General features: G+C 42.5%; 2 protein-coding genes across 2 annotated transcripts in view; one reads left to right on the top strand and one right to left on the bottom strand.

The window, feature by feature from the left end:
- Positions 1-22,749, bottom strand: part of LOC128733581 (HIV Tat-specific factor 1 homolog) — a 169,180-nt gene that overhangs the window by 146,210 nt on the left and 221 nt on the right. The window lies entirely within an intron of this gene.
- LOC128736528 (uncharacterized) lies at positions 11,757-22,698 on the top strand. Its single transcript, XM_053831011.1, has 5 exons — positions 11,757-11,769; positions 19,951-20,247; positions 20,865-21,029; positions 21,094-22,566; positions 22,625-22,698. The coding sequence occupies exons 1-5, from the start codon at positions 11,757-11,759 to the stop codon at positions 22,696-22,698; spliced, it is 2,022 nt and encodes a 673-aa protein (XP_053686986.1).

Here is a 22,749-nt window from a genome sequence, read left to right as displayed (position 1 = left end):
ACTACGATAGGCCAACCATATCGCAACGATTCCAGACGACTGTGCAGTGAAATCCGTTCTATTCAAGAACCCCACCGACACCAGGAACAGAGGGGCCCACCGTGCTAGAAGGCTCGACCAGGCTGAGGCCAACTTCCGTGTGTCGAGACACTCAACAAATTGGCGACGAGTAGCTCAGGACCGAGTACAATGGAGAAGATTTTTGATACGGTAATAACCACCCCTATGCTGTCTATGCTGCTAGAAAAAATAGTAATAGTTCAATATAGATCCATGTGCGACTGTGCCTCGGTTCGTCCAGTCCACCAAAAAATATATCGGTGTACCACCAATGATTCGGGTATACAATAAGTATATGGAAACCGTGGATATGGCAAACGGTCTCGTTGGTCAGTATCTACTTCGAATGAAAACTAAAAAGCATAGAAATCGCTTAGCATACCATTTATTGGATTTATGTTCAAAATTTATGTTTTTATTCAAAATGTTCGGTTTTATGTTCAAAATGTTCGACAGGGGCCGTCGCAAACCTTTTGAATCTTTGCAGTAAGATGTAGTCCTACGTCAAGCTGCCATAACCGAACGTATATATTTTCCACCGTGCGACATCAAATTTGATGGAGTACAACATTTCCCAGAACACGCTGAAAAAAAACTATAGATGCCTGTCTCTACGATTTCCATCATTCAAGACAAGTATTCTTCAACTGTACGGTGTTGTCCTATTTTTTAATTTTAAAAAATATCTTATGTATACAAAAATTTCAGCTGAAGCTCATTATAACTAATTCCATCAATACTACCACTGTTATAGATGTTCTGAAATTGATGTCCCGAATTAAATCGAAAAATTAGATTTCGCAACTTTTTTGCGCCCAGGTGCCCAACCCCGCCAATTGGCGGGTTACGAATTTTTATAAATAATTAAACTATTCCTGAACTTAGTAATTAGAGAATATTTTTTCCATTATTCTGGCCACGAAATGAGCTTTTTAAAATTTTTTCAAGCAAATAAAAAATTTGGGCACTAGAGGGTTAATTCAACAGGACTCAATTTACGGACTGGACTTGAGCCTGTAGTTTTGGATGTTGTACGAATGAAACCAAGGTCATCGACACTGCTGGCGAAATAAAGTTTAGCGTTTGTTTGTTCGTGATCTACAACACGCAGCGCAGGCACCAGCTACTAAATGAAGCCACCCCCATGCCTTGACCAGTCCGCAGCAGGGGTGGATTAATGTAAATATTTTTATGCCGTAGAAAACGGAAAGAAGGTTAAGGTTATTGCTGATTATGGAGATGTAACTTTTGCACGCATCCTCAACTTGTTCAACACAACGTTCCCGATTGTGGTCAACGAAACTAATTCTATTTTACTTTGCATAGACCATGCTTCAAAAGTTTTGTCCGAAAAAATAGTGCCATAACCATTTAACAGCTTAGAAATACTGGTACTTTGAAAAGTTTGTTGGTATATTGCCGATATAAAAAGCAAGAGTAATACGGAAGCGGAAAATACTATTTGAGATTTGAAACTTTATAAAGTAGATAAAAATAATGATTACCGTAATAAATTAATAAAAATAAAAGCCAACTTCAAGAAACAAACCACTGTCGATGCCGTGTGTTACGCTTTCACCCCAAAGATGGTATCACGGATGACGGACAACCTATTCCACTTTACGTTACTTAGTCCTTCTGGCTGGGAATGCTTAATCGGCAAACACCGCAATGAGAATGTTTTCCATATCACGACAGAGCGGAGCGGGTGTATGTTTTCGCCTGCTGACTTGCACAGTTCTGCTGTCGATTATTTTTGGTATGCTATGCTGTGAAAGCGAATAATTAAACGTCGTTGTTTTTCACTCTACACGTGCGGGTGTTTCGTGTTTCACAGTTGAAGGTTAAGGTTTTGGGCGACGCTGCGATTTGTTCTAGCGTTTAATCTGCGGTTTCTCTTGTACATGCTAACCTTGTCCTAGATTTCATTTTTTTTTTCGGTTGCCCGACGATTTTATGCGGTCCTTTTAACTGATTTGAGTGCGCTAATTAATATTATATGTTTTGGTTGGGGGTTTATAGATGCATAAAATATTGAGTGGATTTGGTATTGTGCTGCATGCCATCCACAGTTGTTGTTCGTTACTAATTTGGGTTGTAAGATTAACCAGATTTTATCCGATCACTGGTTTGTCTGTCTTCCCATCCGATATGAGCATTCATATCCCCGTAGGCGATCATGATGTCGCAACGCGAGCAACTATGGTAGATATCCCCCAACTACGCGAGGAACGCTTCCTTTTCGGCATGAGGTCTTCCTTCATGCTAAAAGTGTACATCGATAATGCGGTAATTGTAGAACAAGCCTTTTATTATTATTATTATTATTTGAAATGAAATAAAATTCGTACCTATTCTACTAAAACGCTCCAAAAACTTCAGTCAGTATTATTTAATTATTTATTAAAAGATGTGGCTTTTCAGTCTCGCATTTTTTACGAAAATTTTATTTTACGTTTTCGGCTGACGTTTCGAAGATCTATGTTTTCATCCTCGAAGCAAAACGTTAACAAATAAATGTTTTCTTAGTCAAGTGTTGGGATGTACACATAAGAATACTAATTTTGTTCTTTTCCTTTTTTTTTTTTTCCTTTTTTTCGGGTTATCCAACTGGTCGCTTAATAGCGTATAAAACTCTGCGCTGGGCCCTTTTGTGTTGTCAACAAAGTGTCAGGGAGACCTCAAACATCAATTCTACCTGACGAGACAGGCACTGGCGCCCACTAAAACACAGGTAGAGCCCCAAGCATAGCCGTCACGCCTATACCCGCAGGCGGAGGCGTTTCGGCCCTGCGCGGACTCCACGAACTGACTCTAAGATCTCTCTGCCAAAGGCCGGAATGTCATATTTTAAATATAATGATGATGATGACGATGATGATGATAATGATGATGATGACGATGATGATGATAATGATGATGATGAGAAGAAAAATAATAGATCGAATTTGTAAATGTGCTTTGGACTTTTTGTACCACTCGAGTTGCAATATGTGGTATAGTGAAGAAGTGGAGAATTCGTCAGCCCCGCCTGACACTGGTCTTCAACCGCGCGCACGCTTTTAGTTTCCCAACACAAACAACCACAAATGAACCAATAGATAAGACAAATTTCGGAGCAACTCGGATCAACTTATCAGGGCAAATTTAATCTTTCATCCCCTTAGCATTCACAATGCATTCCCACGATACAAAGTAAATTGAGCGCAGCACAAGCTGGACGTTCGCGGTAGTCGACAGAAGCTTCAAAATATAGAGACTCGCCCGCCGAGACCAAAGTGCTGTAAAGCTCTGGGCTTAAACGTCTCTTTAAGACTCGACCCCTTCCCATAGACAGAGCCCGCGGGCAGCCATCAGAGCTCAGGACAGCCACGGGGCCAGTGCAAAAATCCTACTCTATCTAGCAGCACCGCCTAGCCGAAACTTGAACACGCGACACGAATTGACCTAATTTTCCCATCTGCTACCTAAGAAGTGCTATTACCCGTAATCATTACAGAGTGGTCCTTCGGCATCCAATCGGATCTGGTATCCCGCTTACATCCCCTTACTAACCCTAAGCCTCCGACCAACTGAATCAATCCGACATTTTTCGGAGATATTTGTGACAGTTGTTATAAACAGGGATGAATCCCAGAAAACTTCATCTATTGTCAGAGATCCCCATACTGGCATTATTCTTAAACGGAATAAAAGCACTTTCTGAACAACGCAACAATCACATTTGGTAAATTTTTACCCCGAGTCCCACTTGAAATCACAAAAGTATTTTGATATATACCCACATTCAGAAGTAAACGTGACCGCTGTTCATTTACTGATTAGTTAAAAAGCCCTACACCACGACAAGGTTCAGTTTTATCGTAGGGACATAAGAATACTAATTTTGTTCTATAACTATAACGTCTATAACTATAACCGTCCAAGCACATCACAAACAGATTTATTTATTTAAAGGTAACGGAATTATTTGCACAACGGAAGAAACGCCGTAGAAAATTACTCAATTGACCGATCATTTTCAAACTATCAGACAATAGAATATACTCCATTAGTGAGTTTTTGGCATATTTCTTTCATTCAACTTCGATTCCAAAACCGTATGCTCGCACCTTACGCTTTACTTCATGCATAAGATTCTGTACAACATCTGGCTGCAGGTTCTTCTTCAGAAACCTACTTTTCTCTCAGGTCTTTCTCAAATTTAGTGTTCGACATCGGAACGAAAATTGAAGTCCAGGTTCCGGTCCGGTTGAAAATCGGCACGAACTCTGTTATTCCGACTTTATTCCGATCCGATTTGGCTCTGTTCCGGTTCCGGAACCTGAACAAAGCCAAATCGGACCGGATTATTAGTCTTTATAGTCGGAATAACAAAGTTCGTGCCGACTTCTAACCGGACCGCGGACCGGACCGAAACCCGGACTTCAATTTTCGTTCCGATGTCGAACACTACTCAGATTTGACCTCTTTGAGATGCTTCCGTTGTGCCTGCTTCATAATAGTTCAGTATTTTTCGATGGACCTTAGTTCCGGTGCGTTGCACAGTGAGCAAATTCTACCGAAAAAATGGAGCTTTTTGTTGCCGCTGTTTTTAAGGGGTAAAAAGCGACTTTTCTTATGTAAAAAATCTCGAGAAATCGATTGGTGATGGTCTCAACGCGCGAAAATTATGGCAAGTAGCCTACACAACCTCTCTCTAATTTGAGATTATATGGTAAAAAAGAAGAATAATGTTAGGAACAGGGTATGGGAACAATTTTATTTCAATATAATATAATCTAGAAGTCTGTTTTGCCCCATTTTGTGCCACAGGTAAAACGCCAATTCGATACTTTTACCGGAGATTTTCAAGAAGGCATGCTTGTTGGGAAGGTTAAAAAAGTCAGAAGATCGAACGATGGTCAAGCTTTTCACAAAAATGTCGTGTAAGGGAATGTTTTGTCTTGGTTTACTCTACAACTTGAATTGGAATCTGAGTAAGTATTGATAGGAAAACTAGCAACTGTAGAAGTGCTCCGATTTCGTTCAAATTTGGTGTGTTTGTTGCTAGTTGAAAAATTTTAGACCCATATTATTTCACTGGACGCTTAGGGTGCCGCTTTATCAGTTAGGGTGGCTACAAAAATCTTCATGTTTGCTATTCTTTCTTTTCTCAAAGTTTCAATGTTTTTGTAGTTCGCAATGCTTTGAGCTACAATCGACTATATATTCTGAAAGGTTGATTGAAATATCTTGTATTTAGAACCAAAATCATTAAAATCGGTTCAGGGGATCAAAAGTTATGAAGCTTTGAATGAATTAAACTCAAAGAGCATGACGATTTTTGTGGCCACCCTAACTCAGAAAGAGGCACCCTAAGCGTCCAATAAAAAAATATGGGTCTAAAATTTTTCAACTAGGAACAAACATACCAACTTTGAACGAAATCGGAGCACTTTCACATTTACTCCTTTTCCTACCAATACATTCTTAGATTTCAGTAAAAGTTGTAGGGTAAAACAGGGCAAAACATTCCCTTACACGACATTTTAGTGAAAACTTGATCGACTTTTTGAACCTGCGCAATAGACACGCCTTCTTGAAAATCTCCGGTAAAAGTATCGAATTGGCATTTTACTGTAGTACATAAAACTTGAGTGGAATGGGGCAAAACAGACTTCTAGATTATGTTGTATTACAATAAAGACATTCATATACCTTTTTCCTAACATTCTTCTTCTTTTCTTACCATAGAATCTCAAATTAGAGAGAATTTGTACATGATTCTTTCAAAACTACTAAAAAAGTGAAGTGAACGGGGCAAAATGGGCTAGCTTTCGTCATTTCCGCGCGTAGAGACCATTACCAATCGATTTCTCGTAATTTTTTACATAAGAAAAGTCACTTTTTACCTTTTAAAATCAGCGGCAACAAAAAGTTCCGTTTTTTCGGTCGGTTCTGCCCACTGTGCGATGAATGCATTATCGGCGAAGCAGGCGAATAGTCTATGTTCATGAGGGATGTTACTTACTTACTTACTTAATCAGCTCCAGGCCGTGGTTTCCTCTGCTATACGAAGAAGTCGTCTCCATTCTTCTCGGTCCATGGCCGCAATTCGCCAGCCACGTAGTCTGCGTAGGGTCCGCAGGTCGCCTTCCACTTGATCGATCCATCTTGCTCGCTGCGCGCCTCGCCGTCTCGTTCCAGTCGGATCGTTATTGCGAACTTTTTTAACCGGGCTGTCGTCCGACATCCTCACGACGTGCCCAGCCCATCGCAGGCGTCCGATTTTTGCGGTTTGAGCGATGGGTGGTTCCCTAAGCAGCTGATGCAATTCGTGGTTCATTCGCGTCCTCCACGTTCCCTCTTCCATCTGCACTCCGCCGTAGATGGTGCGCAACAACTTCCGTTCGAAAACACTAAGAGCGCGTTGGTCCTCCTCGAGTATAGCCCATGTCTCAAGGCCGTAAAGGACTACCGGTCTAATCAGCGTCTTGTAGATTGTTATCTTCGTGCGGTGGAGAATTTCGATCGTAGCGTCCTACGGAGTCCAAAGTAGGCACGATTTCCTGCCATAACGCGTCTTTGTATTTCTCTGCTGGTGTCGTTGTCTGCGGTAACCAGTGAGCCCAGATACACGAACTCTTCTACCACCTCGATTTCATCACCGTCTAAATGAATCCGGGGAGGGAGGTCAGCATTCACTTCTCTAGAACCTCTTCCTTTTATCTATTTTGTTTTCGATACATTAATGACAAGTGAAATCCGTTTGGCTTCAGCTTTCAGTCCGATGTACGTTTCCGCCATCCTCTCAAAGGTACGTGTAATGATGTCAACGTCGTCAGCGAAACCAAGAAACTGGACGGACTTCGTGAGTATCGTGCCACTCGTGTCTATCCCCGCTCTTCTTATCACACCCTCCAAAGCGATGTTGAACAGCAAACATGAAAGCCCATCACCTTGCCGTAACCCTCTTCGAGATTCAAAGGGACTCGAGATTGTTCCTGATACTCGAACAACACACATTACTCGATCCATCGTCGCCTTGACCAATCGCGTTAGTTTATTCGGAAATCCCTAGTAGTGCATAATCTGCCATAGCTGATCTCGATCGATCGTGTCATACGCCGACGATTTTCACGTCCCGTCGCGGACAGCCATCATACACCTGCTCCAGCTGCGCGAAGAACGCCTCCTTCTCGTCATCGGGCCTCCCTTCGTGAGGGCAGTGCACTTTGATGATACTGTAATTGAAGAAACGGCTCACAATCCTCAACTTGCACATTCTTTCGTTGATCGGTTTCCAATCAATCACACGCTGGCGTATCTTTCCTAATACTATAAAACCGGTTCCCACTTCGTTGGTGGGCCACAGCTCTGGTAGAAAGTATCCGCTCGATGCCCGCTTTTCCATGCCTTCTGTCCTGTCCAGTAAAGTTCCTGCAGTGCTACGACTTCGAAGTTTCTGGGATGTAGTTCATCATAGATTATCCTATCACAACCCGGGAAACCGAGCGCTTTGCAATTCCATATCCCGAGTTTCCAATCGTAGTTCTTATTTCGTCGCGTAGGTCTACGCCGATTATTCCGATCCATATTTTTTTCTTCGCTATTATTATTTTTTTTGTGTGGATATTATCACTACGACCAGCATTTTGATCTATTGTGATCTTATCCAGGTATTGTTCCGCACTTCGTTGTTATTGCAGTATCGCTATAGGGTGAGCGAACTGCTTGTTATTCGTGCTTAAAGTGCCGGTGTGTTTTCACCCCTTTTTCCTTCTACGCTTCTTACTACTTTTCAACCAATCTAGCTCTAGAGCCAGGAAGTGAGGAGACTAGTTACAATTTGTCCTTGGACAAGAGGTTTCATTCGCACCTTGAGCAAGTATCATTCTTATAACCAGTCCCGGCTAAAGACGTTATGGTCGGTAAAGCAGAGTTCAGCACAGAGTGAGGGTGTGTATGTATGTGTTCCTTACTACCTATGCATTACCAATCTCGTTCCTATAACCAGGAAGCGGAACAAGCTATACTTTGCCCTTGAACAAGAGGCTTCATTCGCACCTCAAGCAAGTACCACTGTTATAACTTGCCCTGGCAAGAGGCTTTCATCGTTAGTAAATGCAGAATGCAGTATGAAGGATGTGGAGGGGCCTGAGAATAAACCTATGCTATAGTCACTTAAGATCGAATGGCCTGATTCTACTAAGATTCGAACCCACGACCACCCGCTTGTCAAGGCAGACTCGGTAACCATGCGGCTACAGGGTCCCCCTCGTTGTTATTTTCCAGCGCTGCTTGTTGGGCCTGCCCCTAACCCCCTGTCACGCCGGAGGACCTTCGTACACAGCACTGTTTAGAGTCCCTGCTGGCACGAGGACGAGTATAATAATCAGCCGCCCCTAACATGGAGAACAGACGCTGTTTGAGCCGCACCCTCTTGGTGAACAGACGCTCGTGTTTGACGAAGCATTTCCTCTACCGCCATGCTATGGTTACCGCGCCAGTATTCGCGTCGCACCTCCTCACTTCGCTATTGTCAGATTGACATCATGAGGGATGTTCATCGATTCAAATAATTATTTTTTGCTTCAATTGTTTTGGTCACCGTATTCCGTATTTTGGTCACCGTAAAAAAATACATAATTATTTTTTCACGAATTCTCCAACCACTGAAGGTCAGGCGTGTAATTAATTTCTATAACGGCAGTTTTTACAATCGACGGAGAGAACGGCAGATGAAAGTAATGCAACAAAAATGTTTATAGTATCCAAACAGAGTGGGACAAGTCAGAAAAAGAAATAGGAGGGTAATTGGTCATATCAGCTAAGGGAAACAACACTTATTAAATGTGTATACCGTTCCTCTTTACCCAAGCTGGGGGATCTTTTGATCGAACCAAGTTATAACGGGATTATGTGGAATTGGTTACCAACTAGCTATGATAAAAAAAAATTGGAAAAAAGTGTCCTACTTCAAACGTTTTTGCTTTATTTATTTGGTATCTGTTGAGCATCGATCTTTCCACGCTTATAATAATTTTTAGTCAATTTTGTTTTTGCTGTTCAAAATATTGTCAATTGCAAGGAAAATTGTACCAACCAAAGTGCGATATCGCTCATAAAAGTGCTATTTTGCATTAAATCGTTTCGGTATCTTCCAAGCAATAAGTGCGCCGAAGAGACCGAAACGATTTAAGCTAAAATAGCACTTTTATGAGCGATATCGCACTTTGGATGGTACAATTTTCCTTGCAATTGACAATACCTAATATTGAAACTGTCAATATATTGTATAAGCAACACAACAAATTAAAAATATATTATAATTTTGAACAATCAAGCAGTTATCATGCGAACAATTTCCTACGCGTGCTCTGAAGCAACCCCTACACAGAGAATAGTTGAAACGACTGAAAAATTTACAACCCAGAAGCAAACAAAAAAAAGAAAAGCAACAAGAGAAATAACATCACACACTCCAATGCATAACTCCACTGCACATTTTGTGGCGAAACCCGGAAAACGGCTGTTATGACGGCATTCTAAAGGAAGCCGTCTACACGTTCCTTCGCACCTTAACAACCGGCTTCAGCACCGGTTGTCGGCAATACCAAACACCTCGAATGCTGTCAAGGAAACAGCGGAATGTCAGAAGGTAGAACCTACTCCAGGAGGCACCACATTGGAACCATTTGTTTTAGTTACGGACGCTGCAACGGCCCAACTGCAAGTTCAAGGCTTATAGGAAAAATATTTTCTAAGTTGGCTCCTTGCTTTTTATTTCTGCTAACGTGATTCCAATATAGTAACAGTCTCTTATAAATAGTCAGAGTACTGATCAAAACATTTTTGCATCATCGGATTTCGCCGTTGACGGAAAAAATAAACTATATTTTAGGTCAGACAGTTTTTCTATCGTTTTCATTAAACTTAATGAGTTCTAGTGCTGGCTGTGGAAAGTGGTGCACCCTGAACAGGACGACGATCAAAGCAACACCGAACGATGGAGACGGAAGTGAACCGTTTGAACAGCCACATAAATGAGTGCCATAAACGAGTAAAGGCAGTCGTGCTGTGTGTCGGGATTCCAAGAGGAGCGTTGGTTTCCTTTGAAAATCCATTTTAAATTGCAACTAGGAACGGAAGTGAGACTGATTCAAAGTGAAGATATGGAACCAAGTTTTGTCGCAAATAAAAAAAAATATAAATTTGCAGAATATATATTACACCATACCACCCGCGTGGCCAACCGTAGACTGCTGGTCCACAAAAATATCTGATTAAATCGACGATGCATACAGATTAGAAGTGAAGTATTCGATGGAAGGATAGCCGCAGTCGAGCTCGTCAACTATTCTCAATACGGAACAGTCGAATAGGTTCCGTCGGTTGCGAGTCATATTCATTTACATCAAACGAATTAATGGGCGAAAGACCCCGCGACATTATGTACGGTACCCCCAAACACAGTAGTAGCATGACTGCATCTGACCCAATTTGCTGCCTACATAATAAAGCACTTTCTGCTGTTGGCTGGCACAGTGCTTAAATTCTTCCACCGTTGTTCTCTTCCGCCGTGTAGTAAATATCATTCATAAATAATAGCTTCCCAAGAACAAAACTTCAGCTCAAGCCTATAGTTAGTCGCACCAAAGTGAGCAATTCAGTTTAGATGACTAGTGCATTCACTTCTTGTCGCGTGAATGTGCATATCATGTGTGAAACACGAACAATAATCCATGGCTGATAGACGAACAACAGTTTTCGCATTTTACCAAAGCAGAAAAACATATAGACAGACGGGTTGTTTACTTTCCACAGGTCAGGAATAAAACCAGTCATTGGATTTTCCTCTTATTTTTTATCATGCTTTGAAAATTTCACAAACAATTTCATGAGTATAGAAATTAGTGTCAATAGGAGTAATACACGTTCGACACTTGAAATTAGGTCAATTTAGTCTTTAATCGAAAATGAGCGTTCGATTTCACGCCCCACAACAGCGACAACCTTCCGACTTTCCTTGAGACAGGTGTTTCTCTACTTTCTTGCTAGAGCAAGGACAATTAGTGTTGAACCCCGTCCGGCGGAGGAAAAAGTAAAAAATAAAACAAAACCATGCGGCACCAGCTGGAATCGATTCTTCGTTCAGACTGAAACTCTCAGCAGTCAGTACTTACCCCTTCAACACTGCACAACACACTATTTTTGCCCCCGGCCATTCTTATCCATTATTTACCGATTTTATTTAGTCCACTCACCGGCAAAAGCTAGCACAACGCTGCAACCCTCTTGAGGAATGACGACGACGGAACGGTCAAAAACGCCTGACCACGACTTCTAGGTGGCGAGCGAAAGGCATACTGGATAGCAGAGCAGTCCACCACAACAGGACTACTAGAACGCAATCAGTAGTAAACTAGCCTCAGCAGGATTAACATCGCACCGGATAGCCCAGGACAGGAAAAAAAACACATTTACCAAGAGAGGAGTGAAGTCAGGTTTCTGAAGGAAGCCTGCCTGAATTGTGATGAACTAAATAGAAATGTTTTTGAAGTGCAGTGAGAAAAATCCATTAGCTTTTTTTGTACGAACAAAATGCAGCATCAGGAGTTATTATTGAGGTGTTGAATAATAAATATCACAAAAAGTGTTGAACGGTGAGAAAGGATTCAACCGCAGAAACTTCGTAGAAAATGCACGGCCAAATGGATATTCCAGGTATAAATTAGCAATTTGGTATTAACATAAACCAGTAGGGCGGAAGCTTGCACGTTAAAAAACCACTAACTGTACAAACCCTTGAAACAGATTGCAATATGTATTACAGTTTTGGTCTCTAATCTCTCTGGTCTATGTATTATACCTATGAAATCCTATCTTTCACTGAGTTATAACGTGGGTATCCAAAGGAATAATAGGGATATTACAAAATAGAATCTCGATGTTTAATTAATACATTTAAACTAAAGGAATGAATGTTTTAGTATGCAACTTTAACCGTTTCACAAAAGCAAAACAGTTAGTCTATCTAGCAGACATTTTTTTGTTTTGCGAATTTATCAAATGGAAATAGAAAGTTTGATGGAAGGAAACACAAGACGTAGAATAATAAAGCACTATTACGCTATCCGTCAATATCAGGTAATTTTCCATAATAATTATTTTCATTAGGTATATGGATTGAGCGGTAAATAGGTTCCGTTCAACTGGGTTGAAGAGTACATCAGGCAATGGAAACAATTTAGGCTGTGAAAAGTGTTCTTTTTAGCTAGGAAAAACTATTTGGTAGCAATACCGAAATCCTTGAATTAATTGTCGATGGAAACATGTCGGTGGAAATGTTGATTTATCAATACCCGCCTGTTGTATTGGTTATCAAAATAAATTCGATGACTTAAGACAGAATCTACTATCATCCGCAGCAGTTAATCGTTGAAAACGTTTCGAGAACGCAATCATTACATCAACAAACTATACTTCACTTGCTACTAAAATCTGTCATTGTCCTATTTGACTTTTTCCTACCTTTAAGGAGTCCAATTAGAAATGAAATGCGCAAAAAATTAATGCTGCTACAGCACAAATATGATCTAAAATACATGGTTTACTACTTTTATAAAATGTTCATACATATTCTTTAACCGCTAATTTATAAGCTGACTATTCTTTGTTACTGTATGCCAATCATACGTGTTAATGCATAAAATGTAATATTCATTGATGATTCGGTAGTGATATGCCTAATTGAACTGCAATCGCGGTCTTCATAAAAATGAGGATGGTTTATTTGTGACATTTGGCTTCCATATCATCGATTTGATCGCAAACTGATAGCACAGAAAAAATCCCATAAACCTTGCTTCAGATAGTATTGGAACAAAAACAACCGCGTATATTTCAGTTACTTATTATTGAATTCAAGATCTTTTCTTAAACTTCAAAATTTTCTTCAAAATACGAATAAAATGATTCGTCCCGGTTTCGAAAAAAATTCTCGAACTTTTCCTGTAATATGGCTCATTAGGCGGCGCACACTTTCTTCGTCCATCGTTTTGGCTATCTTATTCCACCAGGTGTTCATCTGATTGATGTCTTTGACAACATTTAAAAATTTTGGACCGGCCATTTTTTTTAATACATTCATCTGACAATGTCTAAATGAAGGTCACACAAGCTCTTATAAAGCATCAGATCTTGACCATTTTTCTAATCTATCTAATCTAATCTCACACTAACGCAGCCAATTCTTGAAGGCATCCTTGAAAATGACGATTTTCTTGTTAACGGCCAGGCCAACTGCGCAACATGTACCGCAGAGAGAATTCCAACGAATCAAGTGGAACCAGAAAAAATACCTAATTCCATTAAATTCCTTGAAATCAAGGGTAAGGAAGAAAGCGTGGACCTCCCGTACCAAACGCTTCCAATATACATAGATAATGATTTATTCACAGACGTTGGGAGTATCTTTGCCAATAAAAGGTTAAGTGACCGGACCTTCAGAGATGAACTAATGGCATTTAGACCAGAAGCCAGGCTGCAATTGGCCAAGGATATAGCACCTTATTTCGCTCTCTAAAAATAGATTAATTTAATATTTTTTTGAAACGATGATTCTACAATTGATGAAGGGACGGTAAGGGAAAGTAATGAAGAAGGATTTTTTCCGGGAATGAAGGGGAAGGGTGGAAAGGAAGGGGGGGGGATAATAGGTAGCTATGGTTAACAAGTTGTCGTTGTGACTCCTATCTTTTGTCCAATGCTGGAAGGTGCATGGGTCGAACCAAGCTGTAATCAGAGATTATAACCGGATTTGAACCCACAACACCTGCCAGGGCGTGTCGCTCACTGGTACCCGTGTACCTTTGAACCACAGAGGCGCTGGACAAAAGAAGTCTGCACAACCCCCCTTATTAACCATAGCACCTTCCAGCATTGGACAAAAGATAGGAGTCACAACGACAACTTGTTAACCATAGCTACCTATTACCCCCCCCCCTTCCTTTCCACCCTTCCCCTTCATTCCCGGAAAAAATCCTTCTTCATTACTTTCCCTTACCGTCCCTTCATCAATTGTAGAATCATCGTTTAAAAAAAAAAAAAATATTAATATATGCCTGACCGCATTTCAAGGTCATGACTAAAGTCACGAATTTGGTCAATAGATTAGTTTGCCAAAAATATTAGTTTAAACCATATAATACTTGAAAATACAGTCGTGTGGTTTAATGGTTACCTAAAACTACATTTGTGAGTTTAGGAACTGAAAACTGCACGACCCCGCACCTCCTAGCTTGACTACTCAATTATACAAATCGAAGTATTTCCAGGTATGGCCACGTGGAGGCGCTAGGTAGGAGCTTGGGATGGCTAGAGCTATGTTCGAGTAGGCTCTCCAAATTCGTACAGTTCTTCAACTCGAGTGAACATCCGGATGCATGAAGTCACTGGTTCGTGGTAGAGATGGTCGGGTATGGAAATTTGAATACCCGGACCCGACCCGTACCCAATCAAGAAAAAAATTAAAAACCCGTACCCGACCCGAACCCGCAGATTTATTATTTTTGATACCCGAACCCGATCGCAACCCGTCGGGTACGGGACGGGCCCGGGTACCCGACAATCTTTAGTGTTAAATGTGGTCATTAGAGATACCCGACCCGACCCGTACCCAGTTTCAAAAATAAAAATTAAGAACCCGTACCCGACCCGAACCCGCAAATTATTTTTTTTTCAATACCCGAACCCGACCCGAACCCGGCGGGTACGGGTACGGGTGCGGGTTTCGGGCAAATTTTCCGCTACCCGATCATCTCTAGTTCGTGGTACTCAAACGAGGTTCGATGGAATTCCGTGTGCAATAAAACCGTAGTTCGCAGAGATCTTTGCGATGCTCGGAAATTCACTTTTGAAAGCAGCGTCGGCGAATCAATGTCGTTGTTCAAAATTTTTGCTATAAGCGTTGCCTGCTGAACTTTTCTGCGCCGTTCCAGTGTGTTTAAACCGAGCAGAAGACAACGCTCACGATAAGCAGGAAGATTCTCTGAGTCTCTCCAAGGCATATCTCTGAGGGCCATACGGATAAATCGTTTTTGGATGTGTATTCTTAGATGCACAGTATAAAGATTTCAAGTAGTGAGGATCCCTAAAATCTCTTCCAATTTTGGAGATAAATCCTAGCTGTCGGGATTTACCTACTTACTCATGTGTATATGTCCGCCGATCCGGCAGAACAAAGGGATGAAATCAGAGATCTCCACTGCTGACGGTTACCCGCCATGGCTTTTACCTGTCGCCAGGACAGGTTCTCGTCTACAGCCCGGATGTCGTTGGCTAGGCTGCATCGCCATGAGCCTCTGAGCCTGCCTCTTCTACGCTGTCCTTTTGGATTCCAGTCGAGTGCTTCTCTGTAAACCTCGTTCGCTCCTTTCCTCAAGGTGTGTCCGATCCACTTCCACCTACGTTCACGAATTTCTGTGGCTATCGGCCGTTGATGACACCGACGATGGAGTTCCTCATTGGACATCCAGTTACCAGGCCACCAGGCACGAATGATGTATCGCAGGCACCGGTTAATGAATACCTGCAGTTTTTGCGTTGTCTCCGCTGAGACGCACCACGTTTCGCAGGCATGCAGCAGTACGGTATTAACGTTTGAATTAGATTCGGGTTTTCATACGTAGAGCGATCTGGCAAATGTTTCGCAGACCTGCAAAGGCACCCCTGGCCTTTCTGATCCGTGTGGCTATACATATAAGTCTTGGTGCCACCATCGGGCATTGTCTGACTACCAAGTTATTAAAAGGCGTCTACCTGCGCAACTTGTAGTCCGGCTACTGTCAAGTTGGTGGAATTGTCAGTGTTCACTACCATAGACTTAGTTTTCGCTAGATTGACTGTGAGACCTGCTGCCTGGGAGCTCTCGGAGAGATCATCTAACTTACTCTGCATATCGTTTCGGCGTTGTGCGAAGAAGACAATGTCGTCGGCTAGGTCGAGGTCGAGGATTCCAATTTTCGCAATCCTCGATTTTGTCTACTGTCAATTGCTCCAACTAATATCTCATCCATAACGATGAGAACCAGAAGCGGTGATAAAATGCAACCCTGTCTCACGCCAGCAGTAACCCTTATTGGGTCGGAAAAGACGCCGTCGTGCAAAACCTTGCATGAAAACGCCTCATACCGAACCTCGATGAGATGGACTAGTTTCTCTGGAACTCCTCCACGCCTAAGTGCGCCCCAGATGTTTTCGTGTTTGAGTCGTTCGAACGCCTTTTCGAAGTCAACGAACACCAGCAGAAGAGAGTCCAGGAATTCGTTGATCTGCTCCAATATAATGCGGAGCATTGTGATATGGTCTACACACGATCGGCCAGCACGGAATTCAGCTTGCTGCCGCCGGAGAGTAGCGTCGATCTTCTCCCGGATCCGGTTGAGGATTACCTTACAGAGTACTTTGAGAGTAATACAGAGCAACGTGATGCCACGCCAGCTACCGCATTCAGTTAGGTCTCCTTTCTTAGGGACTTTGACCAATATGTTCTGCATCCAGTCCACCGGAAAAGTTGCGGTTTCCCATATATTGCTGAAAAGCTGATGCATCAGCTGGGCTGACAAAGATGGGTCAGCTTTAAGCATTTCGGCTGAAATACAGTCTATCCCTGGCGCTCAATTGGATTTCATACTCTTGATGGCTGCTACAATTTCATCCAGCGATGACGCCTCCGAGTTGACGCGATTAATTCAACGAACTGTAGTAGGCGTCATACGCTGCTAGTTTTGTTGGTGTCTGACATTTGAAACGCGGAAGTTGTTCAAAATGTTCAGTCCATCGCTTAAGCTGTTTTATACGGTCAGTCAGTAGCTGACCAGCTCTGTCCTTTAGCGGCATCTTTGTATTCATCCTGGGTCCACTAAGGCGGCGAGAAATATCGTACAACAAACGGATATCATCATTGGCTGCGGCGGTTTCTCCTTGTTCGGCTAGGGAGTTAGTCCAGGCTCTCTTGTCCCGCCTACAAGCACGTTTAACAGCCCTCGTCAGTTCGGCGTATCGTTGACGGGCAGCTGTGTTAGCCGATCTGGTCCGCACTCGCTCAATACCGGCTTTCGCCTCTCTCCGCTCGTCGATCTTCCTTCAAGTTTCATCTGAACTCCACTCCCTCCGCCCGCTGCGCGCTTTGCCGAGGTCGTGATGTACACGTTCTTGATGCTGGTCCATTGCTCTTCGAGGGTTCCACCAGGTGACAACTCCGAGGCTCGAGGTTCAAGTTGTTCGACAAAGGCCCTTTTCACCTCAGGAGTCTCCAATCGGCGGACGTCGTAGCGGCACCCTACTTTCTCCTCTCGTCGTTGGACACGCGCGACGCGCAGACGTATCTCAGCGATAACAAGATATTGGTCGGATGCAATATCAGCGCTGCGTTTGTTGCTTACATCAAGAAGGCTCCTTCGCCATTTCCGGCTGATGCAGATGTGGTCGATTTGGTTTTCGGTTCGGCCGTCGCGGGAAACCCACGTGACTTTATGGTGTCTATGGGATCTATGCTGGTCTATGGGGGAAGAGCGATCCACCAATGACCATGTTGTTATTACCATAGAATTCTGTAAACAGCTCCCCGTTTTCGCTTATCTGGCATGCGTCTGGCGTCCCATGACGCGTTCAAGCTCCGCGTTGTTTGAGCTACTCGCTGTCGGGATGCTTTGGAAATAATAGCAGAATGGTGAGCATTAAACACAAGTTTAGAGTCGAAGTCGCTAACTTGCTCTACATTCCCGAGTTTTTCCGTTTACATTGTAGTCAAAGATGATAGGGTTTTGAGTGCGATGGAACGTTATTACCTCACATTTTGCTGTGCACACTATCAAGTAGTTGAACTTGTACCAATTCACAAAGGCATCCAACAATCTTTGGATTCGGCGACAATCGTCGATGGAGCGCACGATGAGAAACAATTTAAGATTGTCAGCGTAAATAAGTGCGCATCCGGCTTCTAGTAGCATAACTACATCGTTGAAGAACAATATGAACAGTAAGGGCCCCATATTGCTCGCTTGAAGAACACCAGACTTATGTAAACAAAGATGAAACAGCAGATTCTAACTTGATTTGCAAGACACTATCGCGTAAATATGATTCAAGCCAAGCCAATAGTTGCTCTGAGGCTCCCAAACGATGCAATTTCCGTAGAAGAATGCGATGAATGATCCGGTCGAATGCAGCTTTTATGTGTAAACTACGTCCACTTGTGCTTTTTCAAGTTGCGTGATGCAGAAGGAGGTAAAGTCGAATAGGTTGGTGGAGATGGTCGGGTATGAAAATTTGAATACCCGAACCCGACCCGTACCCGTTTAAGAAAAAAATTAAAAACCCGTATCCGACCCGAACCCGGAAGTTTATTTTTTTGATACCCGAACCCGACCGGAACCAGTCGTGTACGGGTAGGGGCTCGGGTACCCGACAATCTTTAGTGTTAAATGTGATCAGTAGAGATACCCGACCCGACCCGCACCCGGCTTCAAAAGCAAAAATTGAGAACCCGTACCCGACCCGAACCCGCAATTATTTTTTTTTTTCAATACCCGAACCCGACCCGAACTCTGGGGGTACGGGTACGGGTGCGGGTTTCGGGCAAATTTTCCGCTACCCGACCATCTCTAGTGGAAACCGATCGGCCAGGCATGAACCCGTGGTGGTAGGCTGATATAGTTTTTGGTACGGCTAAGCATGGCAGTGACCACAATAATTTCAAAAAACTTGGAAGCTGCAGATAAGCTGGTAATTCCTCTGTAGTTCCTAACATTCCGACGATCGCGACTCTTATGAACGGGAAACACGAAGGATCGTTTCCAAATACTAGGAAATTTGCCTTGTGCAAAAGACTTGTTGAAAATACAGCAAGAGGTACAGATAACTCAAATGCGCAGCGACAGAAAATAGCGACTGGGATTCCATCAGATCCGGGGGAAAATGATCGCTTCAATCTACGAGCTGCTTCAACAATCATCACTGAAGTAATTTCTATTTTCGAAACTATCAAAGTCGACAAGTCCTTCGGGAACATTAACTGCAGCCAATTCGGCTTCTGTTTCGGAGGCGAACTCATTTGCAAAAAGCGAGGAGAAGAAGGAAAACGGTGAAACGGTGGTTCTAAAATTGATGGTCTTCAAAATCTTATCCGACAGTTCCACTTCGATGATTAGCTTAAGGCTTCCGAATCGTCGTCAATGTTTCCTTATACCATTCGATAACGCGGTACTTACGTTCGGCTGTTGAGATTTCGGCAAAATTTTGCCGAACTCGGTGCTTATTTTTAAGTGTATACAAAACCCTTGTACGAACCTAGGACGTAGAAGTGTGCTTTCATATGATTGGTTGATTCAGTATTTGTTGACAATGATAGATATTTATGCATTTCTCAATATAAACTTTCAAAAAATTTACTACTTTTGATCAAATAATACCTTGCAAATTTGTTAAAAAATAACCGTCATATGCCCATATTTTGTATTTGTTAAGGTAGATAACAACGATGTCCTACGTCAACATTTTTCATTTAAATTTCAATTTTTCTTCTCTTTTGTTTATATCATATCTACTATTAAAACGCACACGCACAATCATGAAAATCAGGAATGTCCGCTATTGAGATCTGGCCGGCATTGTGGGACTGGGAAAGATCAAAATTCCACGTTTGCCACAGTCCAATGCAAAAGGATGCTCGTTTGATATTCACGACAGGGAACGAACAATTGCTTCATGTCCAATAGTCATTAGGTTTTATAGCAACACACAAATTAAATTGATAAATTCCAATTTCCTATCTGCTTGGCTCCGATGCCAGATCTCACCTAAAATGCAAATGCACTAAAACAATGAATTTATTTCGTCGCACAGAAACCGGAGCCGTGTTCACACTGGGGAAATCATATTTAGCCAGTGCCGTCGGTACCGTCCGCCGGACTCGACTGGCCCCGGTTCCGCAGGAGGAACCACCCAACCCAAGGCAGTACAGTTCCTCGACATCTTCATCCGGTGGAGAAGCCCTGATGATGACAGCAACCACCAACCGGCACACACCGAACGGGTCGAGTCCTTCGAGGCCGCCTGCGGAACAGCAGAGTTACTTTTTCATCAAGAATGACCCGGTGGTGAAAATTGTTTGTGGAAACACGCAGAGCGGAGTAATTTGTGGTTAGTAGCCAGTTCTATGGTAGATAGACCCGATAGACAGGTACCCCTATTTATACGATGAGTGAAAAGGCAAACACCACCCACCAACAGCGGGTGGTTGGATGACCATTATAATGCTTATGTTTATGAATCATGACACTCAGAGGGTAAACATTGTTGAATGTAACTTTAATCTTAACGAGTCAGGTTAGCGCCCTTGAAATACAAAAAATTGCGTGTAAAATCGCCATTAGACGCCATCACAGAACTCACAGAGTTGTCACACAGACTTTTAGTTGGTGGACTTCGTGGAACATGTCAGTGGAAATTTGTCTCAAACGACGAATATAAATGCGATTGCGATGGTCAACGATGATAAGAGACCGTACACCGATTCGTAATTTGTTATTCCCTTCTGACGCAATTTTTAGTCTGTTCTGTTTTAGAGCGACCAAAGCGACAATGACAGAGGTCAAGGTCGTAAATAATCGTTCTCGTCTAGGCTCATAAGTTTTATTTTCCTTTTGGGCAAATGGAACGCTATCAGGAGACACTTAGAAAATCAAGATAATTTAAATTTAAATGCATTTAGAACTATATTGTTAGTTTAATTATTTTTATAAATACTTTTACTACAGAATCTGGTCGCCTCTTTGTCTGGGGTCGCAACCATTTCGGTCAGCTCGGTCTAGGATCCACGGAGGATTGTTTCAAACCATCATGTGTTCGAATTATGAAAAAACTAAAGCAACACGTCAAAGATGTTCGATTCGGAGGAAACGGATACTGCTTGATATTGACCGGTAAGAGAATATTACCCATTTTTAGTTGATTTTTCTCATCAATTAACACTCTGACTCATTATAGAGAATGGCAAAATCTTCTACACCGGCAAAAACATCTTCCCTTTCAACTCAAAAGTGGCCTCTCTAGCGGAAGCTGGCAGTATGAAGAAATGTACCGTTGATAACAGTGAATATACCGACGTTCCGATTGAACTGACCGAGTTTTCCGAATGTTTGGAAAAAGAGGATGAACGTGTCGTGAACATCAGCGCAGGTTTCTGTCACTTTGTTGCACGAACCAGCGCCGGCAATTGTTTTGGATGGGGCTACAACAGTCACCAGCAGCTAGGCGGAGTAGATTCCCTGAAGATCCTCACCAAGCCAGATCGACTTGGCGTAGAGGAGCGAGTCGAACTAACCGAATGCGGCAACTATTGCACTCTGATGGTGTCCCAAACCAATAGGCTATATTTGAGCGGAAAATTTCAAAAGATATCAATTCCAGTAATCAAAGAACTGTCCGAGATTAACCTCCCGGCGAAAATAATCGCCGTAGAAATCACTCGAAAAGATGTAATTTATTTACTACTGCAAAACCATCAGATCTACCGATGCAATCGTGTTCAGAAGATCGAAGATCTGCAATTTCACCGACTCGAACTTCTAGATCAGTTGCTTCGAAGAGACGAGTATCCTACACAAATCGCTCCGGCAAATAACTTTACCTCATTCGTAACCAGTCACGGCCGGCTTCTAACTACCTACGATGCCGAAAGCCCCTTCACGCCGTCGGATCACTTCCGTGAGCTGGTGAAATTTAAACACTTCACCGTTGCCGGTGCAGCCAGTGGAATGGAACACTCACTGGTACAAGCTTTTCCTCGGAAGTTTCCTTCACCGGCGCTTGACGTTGACTTCTATGAGGCAGTCGAAACCATCGAAGCCGCAATAAAAAGCGAGGAAGAGAAAATTCGAAACGGAACACCTATGCCCACTGCTGCAACCGACATAGCAGAGGAGTTCATTCAGCAAGAGAAGCGCCGACTTCGACAGGAACGAATCGCTAAGGAATTGTTCAAAGATGAGTGCATTCAGATCGAAACCGACGCCAACGATGTAAAGTTTATCGAGAACGGTGTAGACATTACCTCAATGGTGGAGAACCACAATGCTCTGGGTGAGACCATAACGAAGCAAAATAATCAGCTGCTGAATCCGAACTACTCATCACACCGGAATATCATGAGAGACAGTATAGCACTAGGAAAAGCTACCTCACCGAACATTAGTCAGCTGATCGATTATAGCGATGGGGACAATGGCAGCATTTCGTCACAATCAACCTTTGATGATGAGGAAGACTCCACTGAGCCGTATATCCCGGCAAAAATTAACAATGAGGTGTTAAACGATTCCAATAATAACGCAAGCGATCGAAAGTTAAGCTTGGGCAGTAAACTGGAAGGCAAAGAAAAAATGAGAAAATTTCTAAAAGATCTGAAAGCTAAAAGTATGGATGTTAGCTGCCGCAATGCCGGTTCCGTGTTGAATGATGGTAGGTTCCTATTTACGATGTATATCATCAATCACAAATCAATAGTCTTGTCTTTTAGATGCTAAATACGCTAAGAACGGCTTGGAATATTCAACAGAAAAGCGGCCTTTAAAGGTTTGCAATCTCATGTGAAAACAAATGATTTTTAGTGTAACTTTTTCAAAAAAAATACATATTCTGTAA

This window comes from Sabethes cyaneus, chromosome 2, assembly GCF_943734655.1.
Source record: "Sabethes cyaneus chromosome 2, idSabCyanKW18_F2, whole genome shotgun sequence".
Classification (NCBI taxonomy): domain Eukaryota; kingdom Metazoa; phylum Arthropoda; class Insecta; order Diptera; family Culicidae; genus Sabethes; species Sabethes cyaneus.
This window is presented reverse-complemented; position numbering and strand designations above follow the sequence as displayed.

Bases quoted from the DNA above. Each gene is read 5' to 3' on its own strand.
- LOC128736528 (XM_053831011.1), top strand. The intron at 20,248-20,864 runs GTTAGTAGCCAG...CTTTTACTACAG, and splicing joins GCAGAGCGGAGTAATTTGTG to AATCTGGTCGCCTCTTTGTC. The intron at 21,030-21,093 runs GTAAGAGAATAT...GACTCATTATAG, and splicing joins ATACTGCTTGATATTGACCG to AGAATGGCAAAATCTTCTAC.